Source organism: Oncorhynchus tshawytscha, linkage group LG22, assembly GCF_018296145.1.
Source record: "Oncorhynchus tshawytscha isolate Ot180627B linkage group LG22, Otsh_v2.0, whole genome shotgun sequence".
NCBI classification, from domain to species: Eukaryota; Metazoa; Chordata; class Actinopteri; order Salmoniformes; family Salmonidae; genus Oncorhynchus; species Oncorhynchus tshawytscha.
This window is the reverse complement of record NC_056450.1, coordinates 42296016-42315468: the sequence shown is the minus strand read 5'-3', so window position 1 is coordinate 42315468 and position 19453 is coordinate 42296016. Positions and strand designations below refer to the sequence as shown.

Here is a 19453-nt window from a genome sequence, read left to right as displayed (position 1 = left end):
CCCCTCTCCTCTCTCTCAACCCCCTCTCTTCTCTCTCAACCCCTCTTCTTCTCTCTCAACCCCCTCCTCTCTCTCAACCCCTCTCATTCTCTCCTCTCTCAACTCCCTCTCCTCTCAACCCCTCTCCTTTCTCTCTCTCAACTCCTCTCCTCTCAACCCCCTCTCCTTCTCTCTCAACCCCCTCTCCTTTCTCTCAACCCCCTCTCTTCTCTCTCAACCCCTCTCCTCTCTCTCAACCCCTCTCCTTCTCTCTCTCTCTCAACTCTCTCTCCTTCTCTGTCAATTCAATTCAAGGGGCTTTATTGACATGGGAAACGTGTTAACATTGCCAAAGCAAGTGAGTTAGATAATATACAAAAGTGAAATAAACAATAAAAATGAACAGTAAACATTACACATACAGAAGTTTCAAAACAATAAAGACATTACAAATGTCATATTATACATATGTATATATACAGTGTTGTAACGATGTACAAATGGTTAAAGAACACAAGGGAAAATAAATAAGCATAAATATGGGTTGTATTTACAATGGTGTGTGTTCTTCACTGGTTGCCCTTTTCTCGTGGCAACAGGTCACAAATCTTACTGCTGTGATGTCACACTGTGGAATTTCACCCAGTAGATATGGGAGTTTATCAAAATTGGATTTGTTTTCTAATTCTTTATGGATCTGTGTAATCTGAGGGAAATATGTGTCTCTAATATGACATACACTGGACAGGAGGTTAGGAAGTGCAGTTCAGCTTCCACCTCATGTTGTGGGCAGTGTGCACATAGCCTGTCTTCTCTTGAGAGCCATGTCTGTTCTCTCTCTCTCTCTGTCCTCTCCTTATCTCCCTCCCTCTCTTTCTCCCTCTCTCTTTCTTTCTCTCTCCTTCCCTCCACTTCTCTCTCCATCTCCTTTTCTCTCCCTCCCTCTCCTTCCCTCCACTTCTCTCTCTCTCCTTCTATCTCCCTCCCTCCCCTTCTCACTCCTTCTCTATCTCTCTCCTTCTCTCTCCCTCCCTCTCCTTCTCCATCTCTCTTTCTTTCTCTCTCTCCTTCTCTCCTTCTCTCCCTCCCTCTCTTTCTCTCTCTCTTTCTTTCTCTCTCTCCTTCTCTCCCTCCTTCTCTCTCTTTCTCTCTCCCTTCTCTCCTTCCCTCCACTTCTCTCTCCTTCTCTCTCCCTCCCTCTCCTTCTCTATCTCCTCAGCATTCCTCTTCAGAGGGAAGATGACCTGCTATTAGTTCCACTTGTCTTGGCGCTGTGGCCAGGAGTTAACAACACTCCTACACTCCTACACACTACCCTGGCCTTGTTCTGATAGGAGGATACTACCCTGGCCTTGGTCTGATAGGAGGATACTACCCTGGTCTTGGTCTGATATGAAGAATAAAGGCAGCTCTACCATATACATATCATCTATAGAATGGGCCTCCACCTTAATGTCAATGATGAATCTTTCTATATTTTCTATTTCTATGAACTCTAAAAGGTTGATAATCCAACAGAATGAGAAAACAAAACATGGCCCTTAAATGTATTTTCTAAAGCTAGGACAGTGTATTTTATAGTGCACTATATAGGGTATAGGGTGCCAAATGGCTCTGGTCTAAAGTAGTGCACTATATATAGGGAATAGGGTGCCATTGACTCTGTCTTGTCCTCCCCCGTCCTGTCCCCCGTCCTGTCCCACAGACAGTAGTACTTAAAGATCGCAGGAGGTTGGTGGTGTCTTAATTTGGGAGGACGGGGGCATGTTTATGAGTGGAATTGTTTCCATGGTTTCCATGTGTTTGATGCCTTTCCATTGGGTCCGTTCCAGCCGTTATTATGAGCTGTTCTCCTATCAGCAGCCTCCTGTGATAAAGACGCTGAAAGAGTCACTGGCATGGTATGCCTCGCCTCTCACACTGTCTTCCACTGACCTCTGGTGGTGAGAGCTGGCACCTTAGTGGTCCAGCTTGGGGGATATTACTGAGTAAAGGGAGTTTAGTGCATGTTTATGTTCTGTGTGTTTCTGTGTTGTGTGTGTGTGTGTGTGTGTGTGTGTGCAGTGTGTGTGTGTGTGTGTGTGTGTGTGTGTGTGTGCAGTTTGTGTGCAGTGTGTGTGTACAGTGTGTGTACAGTGTGTGTGTGCAGTGTGTGTGCAGTGTGTGTGCAGTGTGTGTGTGTGCAGAGTGCAGTGTGTGTGTGTGTGTGCAGTTTGTGTGCAGTGTGTGCAGTGTGTGTACAGTGTGTGTGTGTGTGCAGTGTGTGTGTGCAGCGTGTGTGTGCAGTGTGTGTGTGTGCAGTGTGTGTGTCTTAATCAGTATGAAGGCATGCATATGTGCTTGTGTGTGTTTATTCCTCTGTTATCAGGACAGTGTGTGTGTGTGTGTGTGTGTGTGTGTGTGTGTGTGTGTGTGTGTGTGTGTGTGTGTGTGTGTGTGTGTGTGTGTGTGTGTGTGTGTGTGTGTGTGTGTGTGTGTGTGTGTGTTTGTTGTCTGTCTGTCTGTCTGTCTTTGTTGGTTTATTATCAGGCTCTGGTGGAGTTTCCTGTCTAACAGGAAGTGGGTTTCCTCTGTTTCCTACGACTCTCCTGTGCTCCTGAGGTCTTTGTTGAGTGCCAGGAACTCACACACACGTCCCAGCCGTCAGCCCTCAGCCCAAAACCAGCCCGCACCTCACAGAGAGACGCCACTTACCACACACCATTGCCTACTTCAGGGATGGACTATGAGCCCACTAAGAAAGCCAAGAAGGTAAGTTCTGTTCATGTTCTGTTCATGTTCAAGCCCATTGGGTGAAAGGTTTCCTCAGGCAGAGGGTTCTGATACAGAGGTAGAGTGACAGAGCCAAGATGGCCCTCATTCTATTGTTTCGGCCTTTGGCAGTGCGGTTTGCGTTGTTTACTGTGTGTGTGTGTGTGTGTGTGTGTGTGTCTGTCTGTCTGTTTTATTTGTGGCCAGAGGGTTATTTATTAAGTACTGTCACAGTGTCCACCAGACTTTACATGGTTGTGTGTGACATTGGGCTACAACAGCTCTGAAAATGAAATGCGATTTCTGGTTCACCGATAGATTTAACTTGAAAGTGGAATCCAGGGGAAACAACTCTCTGCCCCACCGCTGATGTTATTGGTTTTGTTTTCTTGATGATTTCACCATTAAGGATGTTGCTGCTATCAGGGCGCCTCGAGTGGCGCTGCATCTCAGTACAAGAGGTGCTTTACTACAGTCCCTGGTTCGAATCCAGGCTGTATCACATCCGGGCCGTGATTGGGAGTCCCATAAGGCGGCGCACAATTGGCCCAGCATCGTCCGGGTTTGGTCAGGAGTAGGACGTCATTGTAGATAAGAATTTGTTCTTAACTGACTTGTCATGTTAAATAAAGGTTAAATAAAATATATATATACAGTGGGGAGAACAAGTATTTGATACACTGCTGATTTTGCAGGTTTTCCTACTTACAAAGCATGTAGAGATCTGTAATTTTTATCATAGGTACACTTTAACTGCGAGAGACGGAATCTAAAACAGAAATCTAGAAAATCACATTGTGTGATTTTGAAGTAATTCATTTGCAGCTGACTCTTTAACCAATGGGTCGATCTACAACCATGGGGCCCACAACTTTGGCCGGCCGCGCCCGGACCCCTCCGGCCTACGCGCATATGAGTGGAGTGCACCCCCTCCCTTCCCCCCTCCGGTTTCCACGTGTCAGAGATGGAAGTGGATCAACCGACTCAAAACTAGAAACCAAACTCCTCGGTTGCACTATGCTTTCCACATCCGTTGACAAGCGGACATCATGACCACACCACTCGATCTGGCCCAACCAACCAATTTTGCCTGATCCTACATCGAGTTTAAGAACAAAAATTAAATACATGGCAACCAACCGAGGACCAAACCTGCATAAGGTCGCAACTCAAGGGATTTTGCCTGCCGAGTTTAAGAACAAAAATTAAATACATGGCAACCAACCGAGGACCAAACCTGCATAAGGTGCGCAACTCAAGGGATTTTGCCTGATCCTACATCGAGTTTAAGAACAAAAATTAAATACATGGCAACCAACCGAGGACCAAACCTGCATAAGGTGCGCAACTCAAGGCATTTTGCCTGATCCTACATCGAGTTTAAGAACAAAAATTAAATATAAACTATCGCATCTATATGGTTGTTGAAAAGGCTTGTGTGTACTGGTTAAATTTGTGTCTTTTCGCAAGAATTAAGAAGCACATAAATTTGTGTCTTTTCTCGAAAAACACACAAAAACGCACAAAATTTGCTGAAATGCATTTTGTACATATATGCACAAATTGATTGTGAGACTGTGTTGCACACACACACACACACACACACAAACACACACACACAACACACACACACACACACACACACACACACACACACACACACATTCTCTTGTGATCCATGTGAAATGGCAGCACTCTACACAAATGCATCTATTCCAGTTTTTTTGAAATAAAGAAAAACCCTTGAATCCACATTTTTTGACTGGTATTATACATTTTCATTAATAAAGTTCTCATAATCTGTAGTTGACAAACCAGCATGTTAAATCTCTAGGTTTTTTACCAAAACCTTTAAACTATCATCAATTAAGATGGATTACGTGATAGCAAAACGTATTTTAACAACAGAGAAGGGAATTTAAAAGTATTAAAAGTAATATGAGCATCGTGACAGAAAAGTACTTTCTATGACTGTTTGTTTCGCTATTTGAAACATGCATTTCTAGATGAAACGCTGATTAAGTTTGGAGTTCAATTTTTAAAAGAGATTTTGAAATAACTGCCTTTTTTTTTTGATGATCAAAATTACACCGAAAGTTGATTAATAGAAACTGTATTGATAGAAAGTGGGAACGAGGGAAGAGGCAGATTGGAGTCTGTTGTTAAGTACTCAGCCTTGACTTGCTGTTGAATTCACACACACACACACACACACACACACACACACACACACACACACACACACACACACACACACACACACACACACACACACACACACACACACACACACACACACACAAAAATCTGTAATAATTCACCATTAGACATTAACTGGTGTTTTAAGACTTTCAGAAAGCATGAACCTACACAGTGTAGCTGTAAAAAAAAAAAAAAATGTTTTCTGATTTTTATATTAAATGTGTTGCATCAATCGGCGTCGATCAGAGAGACTATGCAGCTATGACATTTTCAGATGTCTCAGGTCTTGTGCCCCCCCATCAAGCGCCTGGTCGACTCCTCCACACCACACACCCCACTACCCCAGTATGAAAGAAAAAACACCCTCTTGCCCTCTCTCTCCGTCGCTCTCTCTCTCTTTTTTTCCTTCCTTCCCTACCTCTCCTTCTCTCTCTCTCTTTCTCCATCTCTCCTCTATCTCTCTCTCTCTCTCCTTCCTCCATCTCCCCTCTCTCTCTCTCTCTTCCTCCATCTCCTCTCTCTCTCTGTCTCTCTCTCTCTCTCTCTCCTTCCTCAGGGCTTTGTATCACCCATCAAGCTCCTGGTCTTCTCTAAGTCGGGGCGCAGACAGACAGACAGGAGTAGTGTGTCTCGTAGACCACTCCACACCGTACCCCTCTACCCTCCAGACTTCCTCATCCACCCAGAGAGACTCATCTATGACTATGTAGAGAAGGAGGTCAAGGTGAGACGTCAACTAATCAATCAATAGTTGTATCAAAGGTGAGGAGGACACATCATCTAGACTTATAGATAATAGACTTGCAAACACAGGCATAGGCTATGTCTCAAACACAGGCATAGGCTATGTCTCAAACACAAGTTGTGGTTGTTACTAGATATGATGTCTTGTGTTTGGGACACAACCAGACATACCATTGTACTTCCTCCTCCTCAGTTCCTGGGTTACCTTCTGTGCTCGCTTTGAGGCAAACCACACTGAGCAAAGGGCGAGAGCACCAGCTGTTCCTGACGACTGTGTGATTACTCTCTCAGTAGTGGATGTGAGTAAGACCTTTAAACAGGTTAACATTCGCAATGCCGCAGGCCGGATAGAATACCGGGATGAGTACAAGTCTTCACTGACATTTTCAACCTCTCCCTAACCCAGTCTGTAATACCTATATGTTTCAAGCAGACCACCATAGTCCCTGTGCCCAAGAACGCGAAGGTAACCTGCCGACCTGTAGCACGCACGTCTGTAGCCATGAAATGCTTTGAAAGGCTGGTCATGGCTCACATCAACACCATCATCCCAGACACCTTGCACCCACTCCGATTAGCATACTGCCCCAACAGATCCGCAGATGACGCAATCTCTATTGCACTCCACGCTGCCATTTCCCACCTGGACAAAAGGAACACCTATGTGAGAATGCTGTTCATTGACTACAGCTCAGCGTTCAACACCATAGTGCCCTCAAAGCTCATCATGAAGCTCAGGACCCTGGGACCAGGGGGGACAGTAAAGCGGTACAGTCCGGTACTGCATCCCAGAACAAAAATAAATAGTGTGTGTGGGGGGGTACGCTGAAGCATAAAACAAAAACCGAGACGTGGATTCTGGTCGTCAAATGTCGTTACACTTTTTTTTTTCTTTTTTTATGTAACAAATGTCTCGTTCATTCACCGTTCATTCAATGTTTATTCACCGTTCATTCAATGTTTATTCAACGTTCATTCAATGTTTATTCATGAAAACATTGTGACTGGTTGCGTTCATGCCACAATAAAAGGTTCATACAGTGTCAAAGTCAAAAGGACAGAGATATTTATTGACAGAGATGCTTCTTGATTTAAAAGAGATTCTAAATAGAATTCTTTGAGCGTTTCACTTTCTTAAAAAAAAGAGAGAAGACGTTTATACCCAGGCAGCTGTTAGGGGAAACTGATGTTGAGTAGCTGTTGAAGTTTACGTTGTTCTGTGTCGGTCGAACCTCTGTATGGGTGGAAAGGTCACTTTTTAAATTCATAAGGATGTCTAATATTAAATTATTTGCAAAAAGCAACCGTTTAGTTACTAACAAGACACTCTGGTTTGACAGTGAAGAAATATGGTAAGATTGTCTGTTTCTCTGTCCATTCTTCCCTGAAATTTCTATTTTCCTCATGATCCTTTCTTTTGAGACTTTTTTCAGAATGATATTTTCTCTTTACTGCAAGCTTCTTTTTTGTTTTATCCCAATCAACGCACAAAGAAATATAATAAACAAATGTTATATATATAAAAACAAACGCCACCTTTTATTTATTTATCCGTTATTTTACCAGGTAGTTGACTCATTTACAGTAATGACCTGGGGAATAGTTACAGGGGCGAGGAGGGGGATGAATGAGCCAAACTGGGGATTATTAGGTGACCGTGATGGTACGAGGGCCAGATTGGGAATTTAGCCAGGACACCAGGGTTAACACCCCTACTCTTACGATAAGTTCCATGGGATCTTTAATGACCTCAGAGAGTCAGGACACCCGTTTAACGTCCCATCCGAAAGACGGAAGTCACCTAAGTCATAGACTGTACTCTCTGCAAGCACACGACAAGCGGTACCGATGCACCAAGTCTGGAACCAACAGGACCCTGAACAGCTTCTACCCCCAAGACTAAATAAAATAAATAAATAGTTAGTTAAATAGTTAAACAAATTGACCTGCCATGTTATTACCTCATACACCTACACATGGACTCAGTACTGGTACCCTGTGTATAAAGCCATGTTATTACCTCGTACCCCTGCACATGGACTCAGTACTTCCTGTATAAAGCCATGTTATTACCTCGTACCCCTGCACATTGACTCAGTACTGGTACCCTGTGTATAAAGCCATGTTATTACCTCGTACCCCTGCACATTGACTCAGTACTGGTACCCTGTGTATAAAGCCATGTTATTACCTCGTACCCCTGCACATTGGCTCAGTACTGGTACCCGGTGTATAAAGCCATGTTATGATACTCATTGTGTATTTATTATTCATTTTATTACTGTGTTTTACTTTTCTATTATTTATCTATTTTCTTTCTCTCTACATTGTTGGGAAGGGCCCGTCAGCATTTCACTGTTAGTCTACACCTGTTGTTTCTCTCTACATTGTTGGGAAGGGCCCGTCAGCATTTCACTGTTTGTCTACACCTGTTGTTTCTCTCTACATTGTTGGGAAGGGCCCGTCAGCATTTCACTGTTAGTCTACACCTGTTGTTTCTCTCTACATTGTTGGGAAGGGCCCATCAGCATTTCACTGTTAGTCTACACCTGTTGTTTCTCTCTACATTGTTGGGAAGGGCCCGTCAGCATTTCACTGTTAGTCTACACCTGTTGTTTCTCTCTACATTGTTGGGAAGGGCCCATCAGCATTTCACTGTTAGTCTACACCTGTTGTTTCTCTCTACATTGTTGGGAAGGGCCCGTCAGCATTTCACTGTTAGTCTACACCTGTTGTTTCTCTCTACATTGTTGGGAAGGGCCCGTCAGCATTTCACTGTTAGTCTACACCTGTGGTTACGAAGCATGTGATGAATAAAATGTGATTTGATGTGGGTGTCCTGCTCTCTCTCTGGGTGGGTATCACAGTCTTTTTTGCTTTTATCTAGTACAGTGATGCTAAACTCTGATCCTTGTTGTCCTCGTAGTTCCTGGGTCACCTGACTTGGGTGTCGTGCTCTCTAAACCCTTCCAGTAGAGATGAACTGCTGCAGCTCCTGGACACAGCCAGGGTGAGTTTGTCCAATAAAACAGTGGAAAAACAATACTGGAGCACAGCATGCATAGATGTTTAACTGACTGGCCTCGATCTATTCACACCCAGTCGGTCAGTCTTTTTTGTTCTGTATCAATGGACGCGACCCAGCCGTTCGTTCTAAATGTTCCATTGCCATATTGGCTGTCAACGTTCTTTTCCCTTGCTAGCTAGCCAACTACAGCTAACTTATGGTCATGTCAAAATAACAGCAAAGTAACTGTATTTACATTTGTTTAAGCTGTTTTCTAGTGACATTTATTTGGATACATCCATAAAAATAAGGTAATGAGACTCAATTTCGCCTGGCATAGAAAATGTGTTCTCTCATCAGGACACTGTTGTTCAGAGGAGCTAGCCAACAACACAGCTAACACATTCACTTTAAACCGAAACTGGAAAGACTGAAAACTAGCTGTGTTTCGTTGTAACTTTTTTCAATTCATATTTTTTTGTTAAATTCCATAAAAATGATGCCAGCTGAATTATGATTTAGACCGGCTGAGAAACGCTGCCTGCCTCTCTCTCTCGTTCCGACCCCAACATGTTAATTACTGTGGGACAGTTAGAGATTGAATTTTAATATTGAAACAATGATGCAAATGTCATATAGACAAACAGACAGGTTTATATAAATCTCCGCTGTTGAAAACTAAATGTTAGTCTAAAAGAAATGTGAGATAATGTCTAGATGCTTTTTATAGTGGAGATCAAGTTCATAAATTGCCTGGCTGGGCTGATGAGACAGTGGATGGCGCAGTCAGATGGAACAGAGTAAATAGGCATTTCAACATCCTAGATTTAGCCTGTGGTAACTTGTGGAATAGACACCGGCTGGAATGTGTTTTTAAAGAATCAGCATTCAGGATTAGACCCACCCGTTGCATAAATATTAATTACATAGCATGATATGTGTCTGTATCTCTAGTGTGTAATATGTGTCTCTGTTGCTTTTTGGTTGCGCAGCAGCTGAAGGTGCTTCCCCTGAGGACCAGTGTTGAGCAGGACTGTATCCTGAGCCTGTCAGCCCGATGTCTTCTTCTGACCTGGCGAGACAACGAGAAACTGCTGCTGAGAATCCCTACGCACGAGATCGCTGCTGCCTCCTACCTGAGAGATGATGCACTGCACCTTCTGGTGCTCAAAACAGGCAAGGCAGCTTAGTAACTCACTCACTGCACATTTCAATGATCAATCCATGTCTAGATTCAGCATCTATTAACTTTTTTGGGACAGGGGGCAGCATTTTCACTTTTGGATGAATAGCGTGCCCAAACTGAACTGCCTCCTACTCTGTCCCAAATGCTAATATATGCATATTATTATTAGTATTGGATGGAAAACACTCTGAAGTTTCTAAAACTGTTTGAATGATGTCTGTGAGTATAACACAACTCATATGGCAGACAAAAACCTGAGAGGAAATCCAAACAGGAAGTGAGAAATTGATTTCCAAAACAGTGCCTTTTCAAATCCCTGATGTGCTTGCACTTCCTAAAGGCTTCCACTAGATGTCACCGTCTTTAGATCCTAGTTTTAGGATTCTACTATAAAGGAGCTCTTTGAGTAAGTGGTCTGGCAGATAGCCTCGGTCTCATGACGCGCTCCCGACAGAGTTTGTTCTCGTTCCAAGGCTTTTTTTCAGACAATGAAATTCTCCGGTTGGAATCTTATTGATGATTTAGGTAAAAAAAAAAAACATCCCAAAGATTGATTGCAAACATCATTTGACTTGTTTCTACACCTGTAATGGAACTTTTTGAGTTTTTGTCTGGAGGAAGTGCTCGCTCCTCATGAGGATGGATTACTGGGCTGAACACGCTAACAACAAGTGGCTAATTGATGGGCTTTATGGAACAAATCAGTCATTTATTGTCGAACTGGGATTCCTGGGAGTGCCTTCTGATGAAGATCATCAAAGGTAAGTGAATATTTATAGTGTTTTTTCTAACTAATGTTGATGCCAAAATAGCGGCTTTTTCTTTGGCTTTTTCTTTTTCCGTAAAGTTTTTTTTAAATCTGACAATGCGGTTGCATAGAGGATAAGTCTATCTTTAACACTTGCATCCTTTATCAATGAGTATTTCTGCAAAATCACCAGATGTATTGGAATGAAAACATTATTGCACGTAACGCGCCAACGTAAACTGAGATTTGTGGATATAAATATCCACATTATCGAACAAAACACACATGTATTGCGTAACATTGAGTCCTGTCAGTGTCATCTGATGAAGATCATCAGATATTAGTGATTAATTTTATCTATATTTCTGCTTTTTGTGACTCCTCTCTTTGGCTAGAAAAATGGCTGTGTGTGTTTTTGTCACTTGACTCTGACCTAACATAATCATAAGTGTTTTCGCTGTAAAGCATTTTTTAAATCGGACACCATGGGTAGATTAACAAGATGTTTATCTTTCATTTGCTGTATTGGACTTGTTAATGTGTGAAAGTTACATATTTCTAAAAAATATGTTTGAATTTCCTTTTCAGCGGAATGTTATCGAGGGGTTCCGCTAGCGGAACCGCTATTTCTTTCCTAGACAGGTTTTAACCATGTCTGGATTCAGCATCTATTAGCCATGTCTGGATTCAGCATCTATTAACCATGTCTGGATTCAGCATCTATTAACCATGTCTGGATTCAGCATCTATTAGCCATGTCTGGATTCAGCATCTATTAACCATGTCTGGATCCAGCATCTATTAACCATGTCTGGATTCAGCATCTATTAACCATGTCTGGATCCAGCATCTATTAACCATGTCTGGATTCAGCATCTATTAGCCATGTCTGGATTCAGCATCTATTAACCATGTCTGGATTCAGCATCTATTAACCATGTCTGGATTCAGCATCTATTAACCATGTCTGGATCCAGCATCTATTAACCATGTCTGGATTCAGCATCTATTAACCATGTCTGGATTCAGCATCTATTAACCATGTCTGGATTCAGCATCTATTAGTTTGTCAGCCTCTGATCTCAGATTTGATTTACTATGCTGTAAATACTACATGGTTGTGGATGAATCAATCTGAATCTGGAAAGTATGTGTTTGGTGACACTCCTCCTCCTCCTCCTTCTCCCCCTCCTCCTCCTCTTCCTCCTCCTGCTCCATCCTCCTCCTCCTCCTGCTCCATCCTCCTCCTCCTCCTCCTCCATACTCCTCTTCCTCCTCCTCCGTACTCCTCCATCTTCCTCCTTCATCCTCCTCCTGCTCCTCCATACTCCTCTTCTTCCTCATCCATACTCCTCTTCCTACTCTTCCATCCCCCTCCTGCCCCTCCTCCATCCTCCTCCTCCTCCTGCTCCTCCTCCTCCATCCTCCTCCTCCATCCTCCTCTTCCTCCATCCTCCTCCAACCTCCTCTTCCTCCATCCTCCTCTTCCTCCATCCTCCTCTTCTATCCTCCTCCATCTCCTCTTCCACCCTCCTCTTCCTCCATCCTCCTCCTCCCCCAGGTTTAAACGTAGATACCGTCCTGGCGGGAGGTAACAGCCTGGAGAAGAAGAAACCAGGAGGCATCGAGGCTCGTCGTCAGACCATGAGCAACTCTGACCCACGTCCAGCAGGTGGCACTATGGAGCGCAGACACACCATCTGTGGTGTGGACTGGAAGAACCACAAACCCTCCTCCAAGCAGCCGCAGCCACAGCCACAGCCGCAACCCAACCCAGCACTGGTGCAGGGTGCTGGGGGAGGAGGGGGAGGAGGAGCTGGTGGAGTGGCTGGAGGTGCTTCTTGTTTCCTTTTACTTCTTTTCATTTTATTGTTTTAACAGTAAAGTGTGATGTTAAATGCACTTAACAGAAAAGTGTGATTTGAAATGCACTTAACAGTAAAGTGTGATGTTAAATGCACTTAACAGAAAAGTGTGATGTTAAATGCACTTAACAGTAAAGTGTGATTTGATTTGAGGTGCTGGTGGCAGCCTAGAGAGGCAGCCCAGGGTAGGAGGAAGCTGGGAGCGGAGACAGACCAGGAAGCCTGGAGGAGGAAGCTGGGAGAAGAGGCCAGTGAGCGGGAGCTGGGACCGACCCAGACCGGTCGGGGGGAGTTGGGAGAAAAGACACGGGGCCAGTGGAGTTGGAGGAGGTGCAGGTTGAAATGGTTCATGTTTCTCTTTTTAATCACGCTCATTATTTTATGTCATGTAAGCGACACTGTTTCCTGTATTTTAAACTGCTAAAGTGTATTTTGTATGTGTAAATATAATCAAAAACTAAACTGTAATCTATATAGGTAGCTGGGAGAAGAGGCATGGAGGTGGAGGGAAGCCTGGAGGCAGCTGGGAGAGGAAGCATCCCCAGGGAGGGAGTTGGGAACGCAGGCAGGCCTGTACAGGGAGCTGGGAGAGGGGGAAGAGCTATGGAAGCTGGGAGAGGAGAAACCATAACCCACTGGAGCCGACACCGTGCCCTGATGCCTACTGTAATCTGGTCATACTGGCTGTGGAGAACCGGGTGAGACACACAGACCTCTCGCTCTCATTCTCTCTCTCACACACACACACACACACACACACCGTGCCCTGAACCGGGTGAGACACACAGACCTCTGTCTCTCTCTCATTCTCTCTCTCCCTCTCTCTCTCTCTCTCTCTCACTCTCTCACTCACTCACACACACACAGACCTCTGTCTCTCTCTCATTCTCTCTCTCACACACCCCGTGCCCTGAACCGGGTGAGGCACACAGACCTCTGTCTCTCTCTCATTCTCATTCTCTCTATCTCTCTCGCTCACTCTCTCCCTCTCTCACTCACTCTCTCACACACACACACACACACACACACCGTGCCCTGAACAGGGTGAGACACACAGACCTCTCTCTCTCATTCTCTCTCTCCCTCTCTGTCTCTCCCTCTCTCACTCACTCTCACACACACACCGTGCCCTGAACAGGGTGAGGACTTGTCTCAATAAATGACATTACTGTGTTAGCAGCCAGATGGGTTTTGCTAGTGTGTTGTGGACATGGGGTGCTGGATAGGTGTAATCCCATGACTCCGATTCCAAAGGTTGTCTGTTCAATCCCAGTGGTAGACACTCGTTTAGATTTGTGTTTGTTTTTAAAACCCTGTCCTTTTAACCCTTAACCCTCACCATTCGGGAATGAATGCCTAACCTTGATGTTTTCAACCAATCCAAAAACCTTAACTCTTACCCCTTGTGTAATGTGATGCTACTGGCGGCAGAGAGGTCAGGCGCAGGAGAGCGGAAACTGGTTTACAACGGTCGTGTTTAATAACCATAAAACCACCGTCAACAGAATAATACAAAATAAATGCATCAAACAAAACCCGGTAACTAACAGCATAACGTGCACAAGCACTACAACAAACAATTACCCACAAGGACATGGGGGGGGGGGGTTAAATACACAACATGTAATTGATGGAATTGGAACCAGGTGTGATGGAAGACAAGACAAAACTGAATAGTATATAGTTAGGTTAAGTTAAACCACATGAGATGGGTTTGTATGTAACTGAATGTAGTATTAGTTAGGTTAATGAATGAATTGTGCAGCTCTATTCTATATATTTAATGTATGAATTGTGCCAGCTCTATTCTATATATTTAATGTATGATTTGTGCCAGCTCTATTCTATATATTTAATGTATGATTTGTGCCAGCTCTATTCTATATATTTAATGTATGATTTGTGCCAGCTCTATTCTATATATTTAATGTATGAATTGTGCTGGCTCTATTCTATATATTTAATGTATGATTTGTAAAATGAAAAGTGGATCGGCGATGGCTAGAAGGTCGGTGACGTCGAACGCCGCCCGAACAAGGAGAGGGATCGACTTCGGCGGAAGTCGTGACACCTTTGACCCTTAACGGAATTTGACATTTGGATCAACTTTTAAATTTGACGTTTGGAGAAAAAGTGCAAAAACATCTCAATCTACAGTGAGACAGTGAGAGCATCTTGGTATATATTAAATATATAGAATAGAGCTGGCACAATTCATACATTAAATATATAGAATAGAGCTAGCACAATTCATACATTAACTTAACCTAACTATATACTACATTCAGTTACATACAAACCCATCTCATGTGGTTTAACTTAACCTAACTATATACTACATGCAGTTTAGGATAGTTTTTGTCCCATTGAATCTCATCACTATACAATATGTGCATCCCAAATGGCACCCTAATCCCTATGGGCCCTGGTCAAAGTAGTGTACACCCTATTCCCTATGGGCCCTGGTCAAAGTAGTGTACACTATAAAGGGAATAGGGAGCCATTTGGGACGTAGATATTTAATGTCAGTCCCTCACTCTACAATAATAAATCCTCCGCTCAAAGGAGAACTATTAATAGATGTATTATCTATTTTTATTAAAAGAGACACACACACAGGCAAACACACACACACACACACACGCACACACACACACAGGCAAACACACACACACACACACACACATGCACACACACACAGGCAAACACACACACACACACACACACAGACAGACAGGCAAACACACACACACACACGCGCACATATATACACACGTCCTTCTCTGTCTCGTCCATGCTGATTCTGATATCTAAACCCCCATAGTGAAATCCAATCCCACAGCTCTACTGTGGCTGACCTCTCACTGTGATGTAATGCTACTGATTATGCAATGCATTGTGTGTGTGTGTGTGTGTGTGTGTGTGTGTGTGTGTGTGTGTGTGTGTGTGTGTGTGTGTGTGTGTGTGTGTGTGTGTGTGTGTGTGTGTGTGTGTGTGTGTGTGTGTGTGTGTGTGTGTGTGTGTGTGTGTGTGTGTGTGTTTGTCTGAAAACTAGCCGTCAAATTGTTGCTTCCTCTGTCCTTATTTCCTACACTCCTTTTCTCTCCATGAAAGTCCATTGTAGCCTGAAGGGAGGAGCCTTCCCTCCTCTCCCCCCAATGGGCTTTGAGAGGGAGGTGAGGAATGGGGGAAACAATGGGAGAATCTGTCCTTGCCTTCTCAAAACCCATTGGATAAGAAGGTGAGAGGGATAAGGACCACCGACCTTCTCATCCAATGGGTTTTGAGATGGATACCAGGAGAGAGGATGCGACGAATCAAGGAAATGCAATTGAGATTCTCAGGACAGAGGAAGCTATTAACGCCACTATGTAGTCTTTGTCATTTTATTTTTAAATCATCACTGTATGTCAAATAAATCACCGTTTATTTAATGAAAATAACTCAAATACATGTTTTATCATGTATTACATATTTCCCTGAGCCTCCTTTGGCCTTGAAATGCTCAGTCTGATTGTGTGTGTGTGTGTTAGGAAACACATTTGAATATATTTACATACACAGCCCTGATTGGCTGATAGGATAGTCTAGTGCCCACCCCCTTACCCAGATGAACAGTCACTGGTTTATTATAATATTATTTTTCAAACAGCTCTTAGACAAAAAGAGCATTATCTTCATTTTCACAACTTCGGAGTGCTTTTTCAACCAAACCAGTATAGCGATACTCGTTCATATCATGGCAACGAATCAAAACACACAGCAGGTGTAACTTATTCAGGAGAACATCCCTGATGTTGAAAACAAACATCATTATTGTCACACCCTGACCATAGTTTGCTTTGTATGTTCTATGTTTTGTTTGGTCAGGGTGTGATCTGAGTGGGCATTCTATGTTTGTGTGTCTAGTTTGTCTGTTTCTGTGTTTTGTTTGGTCAGGGTGTGAGCTGAGTGGGCATTCTATGTTGTGTGTCTAGTTTGTCTGTTTCTGTGTTTTGTTTGGTCAGGGTGTGATCTGAGTGGGCATTCTATGTTGTGTGTCTAGTTTGTCTGTTTCTGTGTTTTGTTTGGTCAGGGTGTGATCAGATAGGGCATTCTGTTTGTCTAGTTTGTCTTTTCTGTGTTTTGTTTGGTCAGGGTGTGATTGTTTTGCATTCATGTTTGAGTTTGTCTGTTTCTGTGTTTTGTTTGGTCAGGGTGTTCTGATGGCATTCTATGCATGTCTATGTTTGTCTAGTTTGTCTGTTTCTGTGTTTTGTTTGGTCAGGGTGTGATCTGAGTGGGCATTCTATGTTGTGTGTCTAGTTGGTCTGTTTCTGTGTTTGTTTGCACCAGATAGGGCTGTTTAGGTTTTCTCACGTTGATTGTTTTGTATCATGTTTGAGTTTTTCTTTATTAAAGAACATGAACACCAACTACGCTGCATTTTGGTCCGATCCTTGTTACACCTCCTCTTCAGAGGAGGAGATAGAAGAAAACCGTTACAATTATGATGTCTGAATGACATTATGATGTCATCCAGACATTATGATGTCATCCAGACATTGTGATGTCATCCAGACATTATGATGTCATCCAGACATTGTGATGTCATCCAGACATTGTGATGTCATCCAGACATCCAGACATTATGATGTCATCCAGACATTGTGATGTCCTCCAGAGTCACATGTATTTATTTTCCAGGTTACAGAACACAATATTTTACAGGTTTTTAAAATGACCAAAGTCTTTGGTCTGCTTCGTGCTTCGTGCTTTTCATTTTTGCCATGGAAAAAAATATTACGACACTGATATCATCCCTACCTCATAGTGTGTGTTTGGAAATATCATTTAAACAAATGGGGAGGGGGGAGACTTCTTTGGCCCCTTAACATTTTTAGTCTTTACCAGACTGACTGACTGACTGAGCTACCACAATACCTGTGGTCTGTCCAGAAACAACTCTTAGCACCTACTGCCCAGAGTCTAGACACTTATGGAGATCTGAGAGGGATTGATGGGTGGTGACATGGTGAGAGTTCCACCTTCTGAAAGGTTTGGTGGAATTTTGACAGTGTTGCTTACACCTGTCCAGTCCTCTCAGATCTCCACAAGTGTTTAGGGATAGAGGCACGTCCAGGGTTTCCCCAACTGGGCCGAATTTGGCCCGCAGGTGGTTCAAAACATATATATAGTTTTATTTAACCTTTGTTTAAATCGACAAGTCAGTTAAGAACAACTTCTTATTTACAATGACGGCCTAGGAACAGTGGGTTAACTGCCTTGTTCAGGAGCAGGTGACAGCTTTGTACCTTGTCAGCTCGGGGATTCGATCTAGCAACCTTTCAGTTACTGGCCCAATGCTCTAACCACTAGGCTACCTGCCAACCCTTGTGTATATACTGTATATATATATACTTTTTTTTTTAATTGGGGGGTGGGACAAAACATCAGGGAATCAGCTCCAAGTCATTTTAATTTGGGTAATCTGTTCCCAAGTATTTCCAGGTATAATAGAGAGACATATTATTATTATTACAAATGTAAGCTAGATTTTAATTTATTATGTTTTAGTCAAATATTATATGTGCTTGGGCTTCTTGCGGTCAATTTGCAGTCCAGAAATTATTTGTAATTATGTTCCAGCCCCCAAACCATCCACTCAAGGAAAAAAATCATCCCGCGCCTGAATCTAGTTGATGATCCCTGGGCTAGGGCTTGTTTCTGTGCAGGACCCCACAACCCTCCAGGTGTGGGGTGGACCTACAGCACGCAAAAACAAAAAAACAATACATTTTTTGTGTTTGCTATTTTTATTAAAAAACAAATAAACATGGAAATGACAGGACCAAGGTGCAGCGTGATTAGCGTAAAACATTTTTTAAATTTGATAAATGTCGCCATCAAAACAAAGAACAAAGAAACGACCGTGAAGCTTAACTTAGGCTATAATGCCACTAACAAAGACAACTACCCACAAATGCAAAAGGAAAAAAGGCTGCCAAAGTATGATTCCCAATCAGAGACAACGATAGACAATCAATTGAGAAACATACCCGGCCAAAAACATAGAAACAAAAAACAGAGTTTCCCAGCCGAGTCACACCCTGACCAACCAAACGTAGAGAATAAAAAGATCTCTACGCAAAACAAGCCATTTTCACATTGCCGATTGCTCTGTTTTAACTCAGAAAACGAAGATCGAAACGCACACGGACCGTAATAATAATAATAATGATAATCTTACCTCAGGAATCTTGTCATAAAGTTGTCAGCAAGAGGAACCGCCACTCGCTACCTTCAGGCTATGCTAAAACCCTACACCCCAACCCGAGCACTCCGTTCTGCCACCTCTGGTCTCTTGGCCCTGCCACCCCTACGAGGGGCAGCTCCCGGTCAGCCCATTCCAAGCTCTTCTCTGTCCTGGAACCTCAATGCTGGAACCATCTTCCCCCTGAAGCTAGGACAGCAGAGTCCCTGTCCATCTTCCCCCTGAAGCTAGGACAGCAGAGTCCCTGTCCATCTTCCCCCTGAAGCTAGGACAGCAGAGTCCCTGTCCATCTTCCCCCTGAAGCTAGGACAGCAGAGTCCCTGTCCATCTTCCCCCTGAAGCTAGGACAGCAGAGTCCCTGTCCATCTTCCCCCTGAAGCTAGGACAGCAGAGTCCCTGTCCATCTTCCCCTGAAGCTAGGACAGCAGAGTCCCTGTCCATCTTCCCCCTGAAGCTAGGACAGCAGAGTCCCTGTCCATCTTCCCCCTGAAGCTAGGACAGCAGAGTCCCTGTCCATCTTCCCCCTGAAGCTAGGACAGCAGAGTCCCTGTCCATCTTCCCCCTGAAGCTAGGACAGCAGAGTCCCTTCCCATCTTCCCCCTGAAGCTAGGACAGCAGAGTCCCTGTCCATCTTCCCCCTGAAGCTAGGACAGCAGAGTCTCTGTCCATCTTCCCCCTGAAGCTAGGATAAATGAGTCACTACTGTAGTGGCTCTGGA

The 19453-nt window shown here is 43.6% G+C and overlaps 1 protein-coding gene across 1 annotated transcript in view; it reads left to right on the top strand.

The window, feature by feature from the left end:
* Nucleotides 1–2581: 2581 nt before the first annotated feature.
* The window catches only part of ccm2l (CCM2 like scaffold protein), a 29393-nt gene continuing 12521 nt past the window's right edge, over nucleotides 2582–19453 (top strand). The window contains exons 1-7 of the mRNA XM_042303591.1: nucleotides 2582–2730; nucleotides 5489–5656; nucleotides 8603–8686; nucleotides 9676–9859; nucleotides 12179–12451; nucleotides 12636–12812; nucleotides 12960–13180. Of these exons, the coding sequence (XP_042159525.1) occupies nucleotides 2698–2730; nucleotides 5489–5656; nucleotides 8603–8686; nucleotides 9676–9859; nucleotides 12179–12451; nucleotides 12636–12812; nucleotides 12960–13180 (1140 nt within the window). The 5' untranslated portion in view covers nucleotides 2582–2697. The remainder of the gene's footprint in view (nucleotides 2731–5488; nucleotides 5657–8602; nucleotides 8687–9675; nucleotides 9860–12178; nucleotides 12452–12635; nucleotides 12813–12959; nucleotides 13181–19453) is intronic.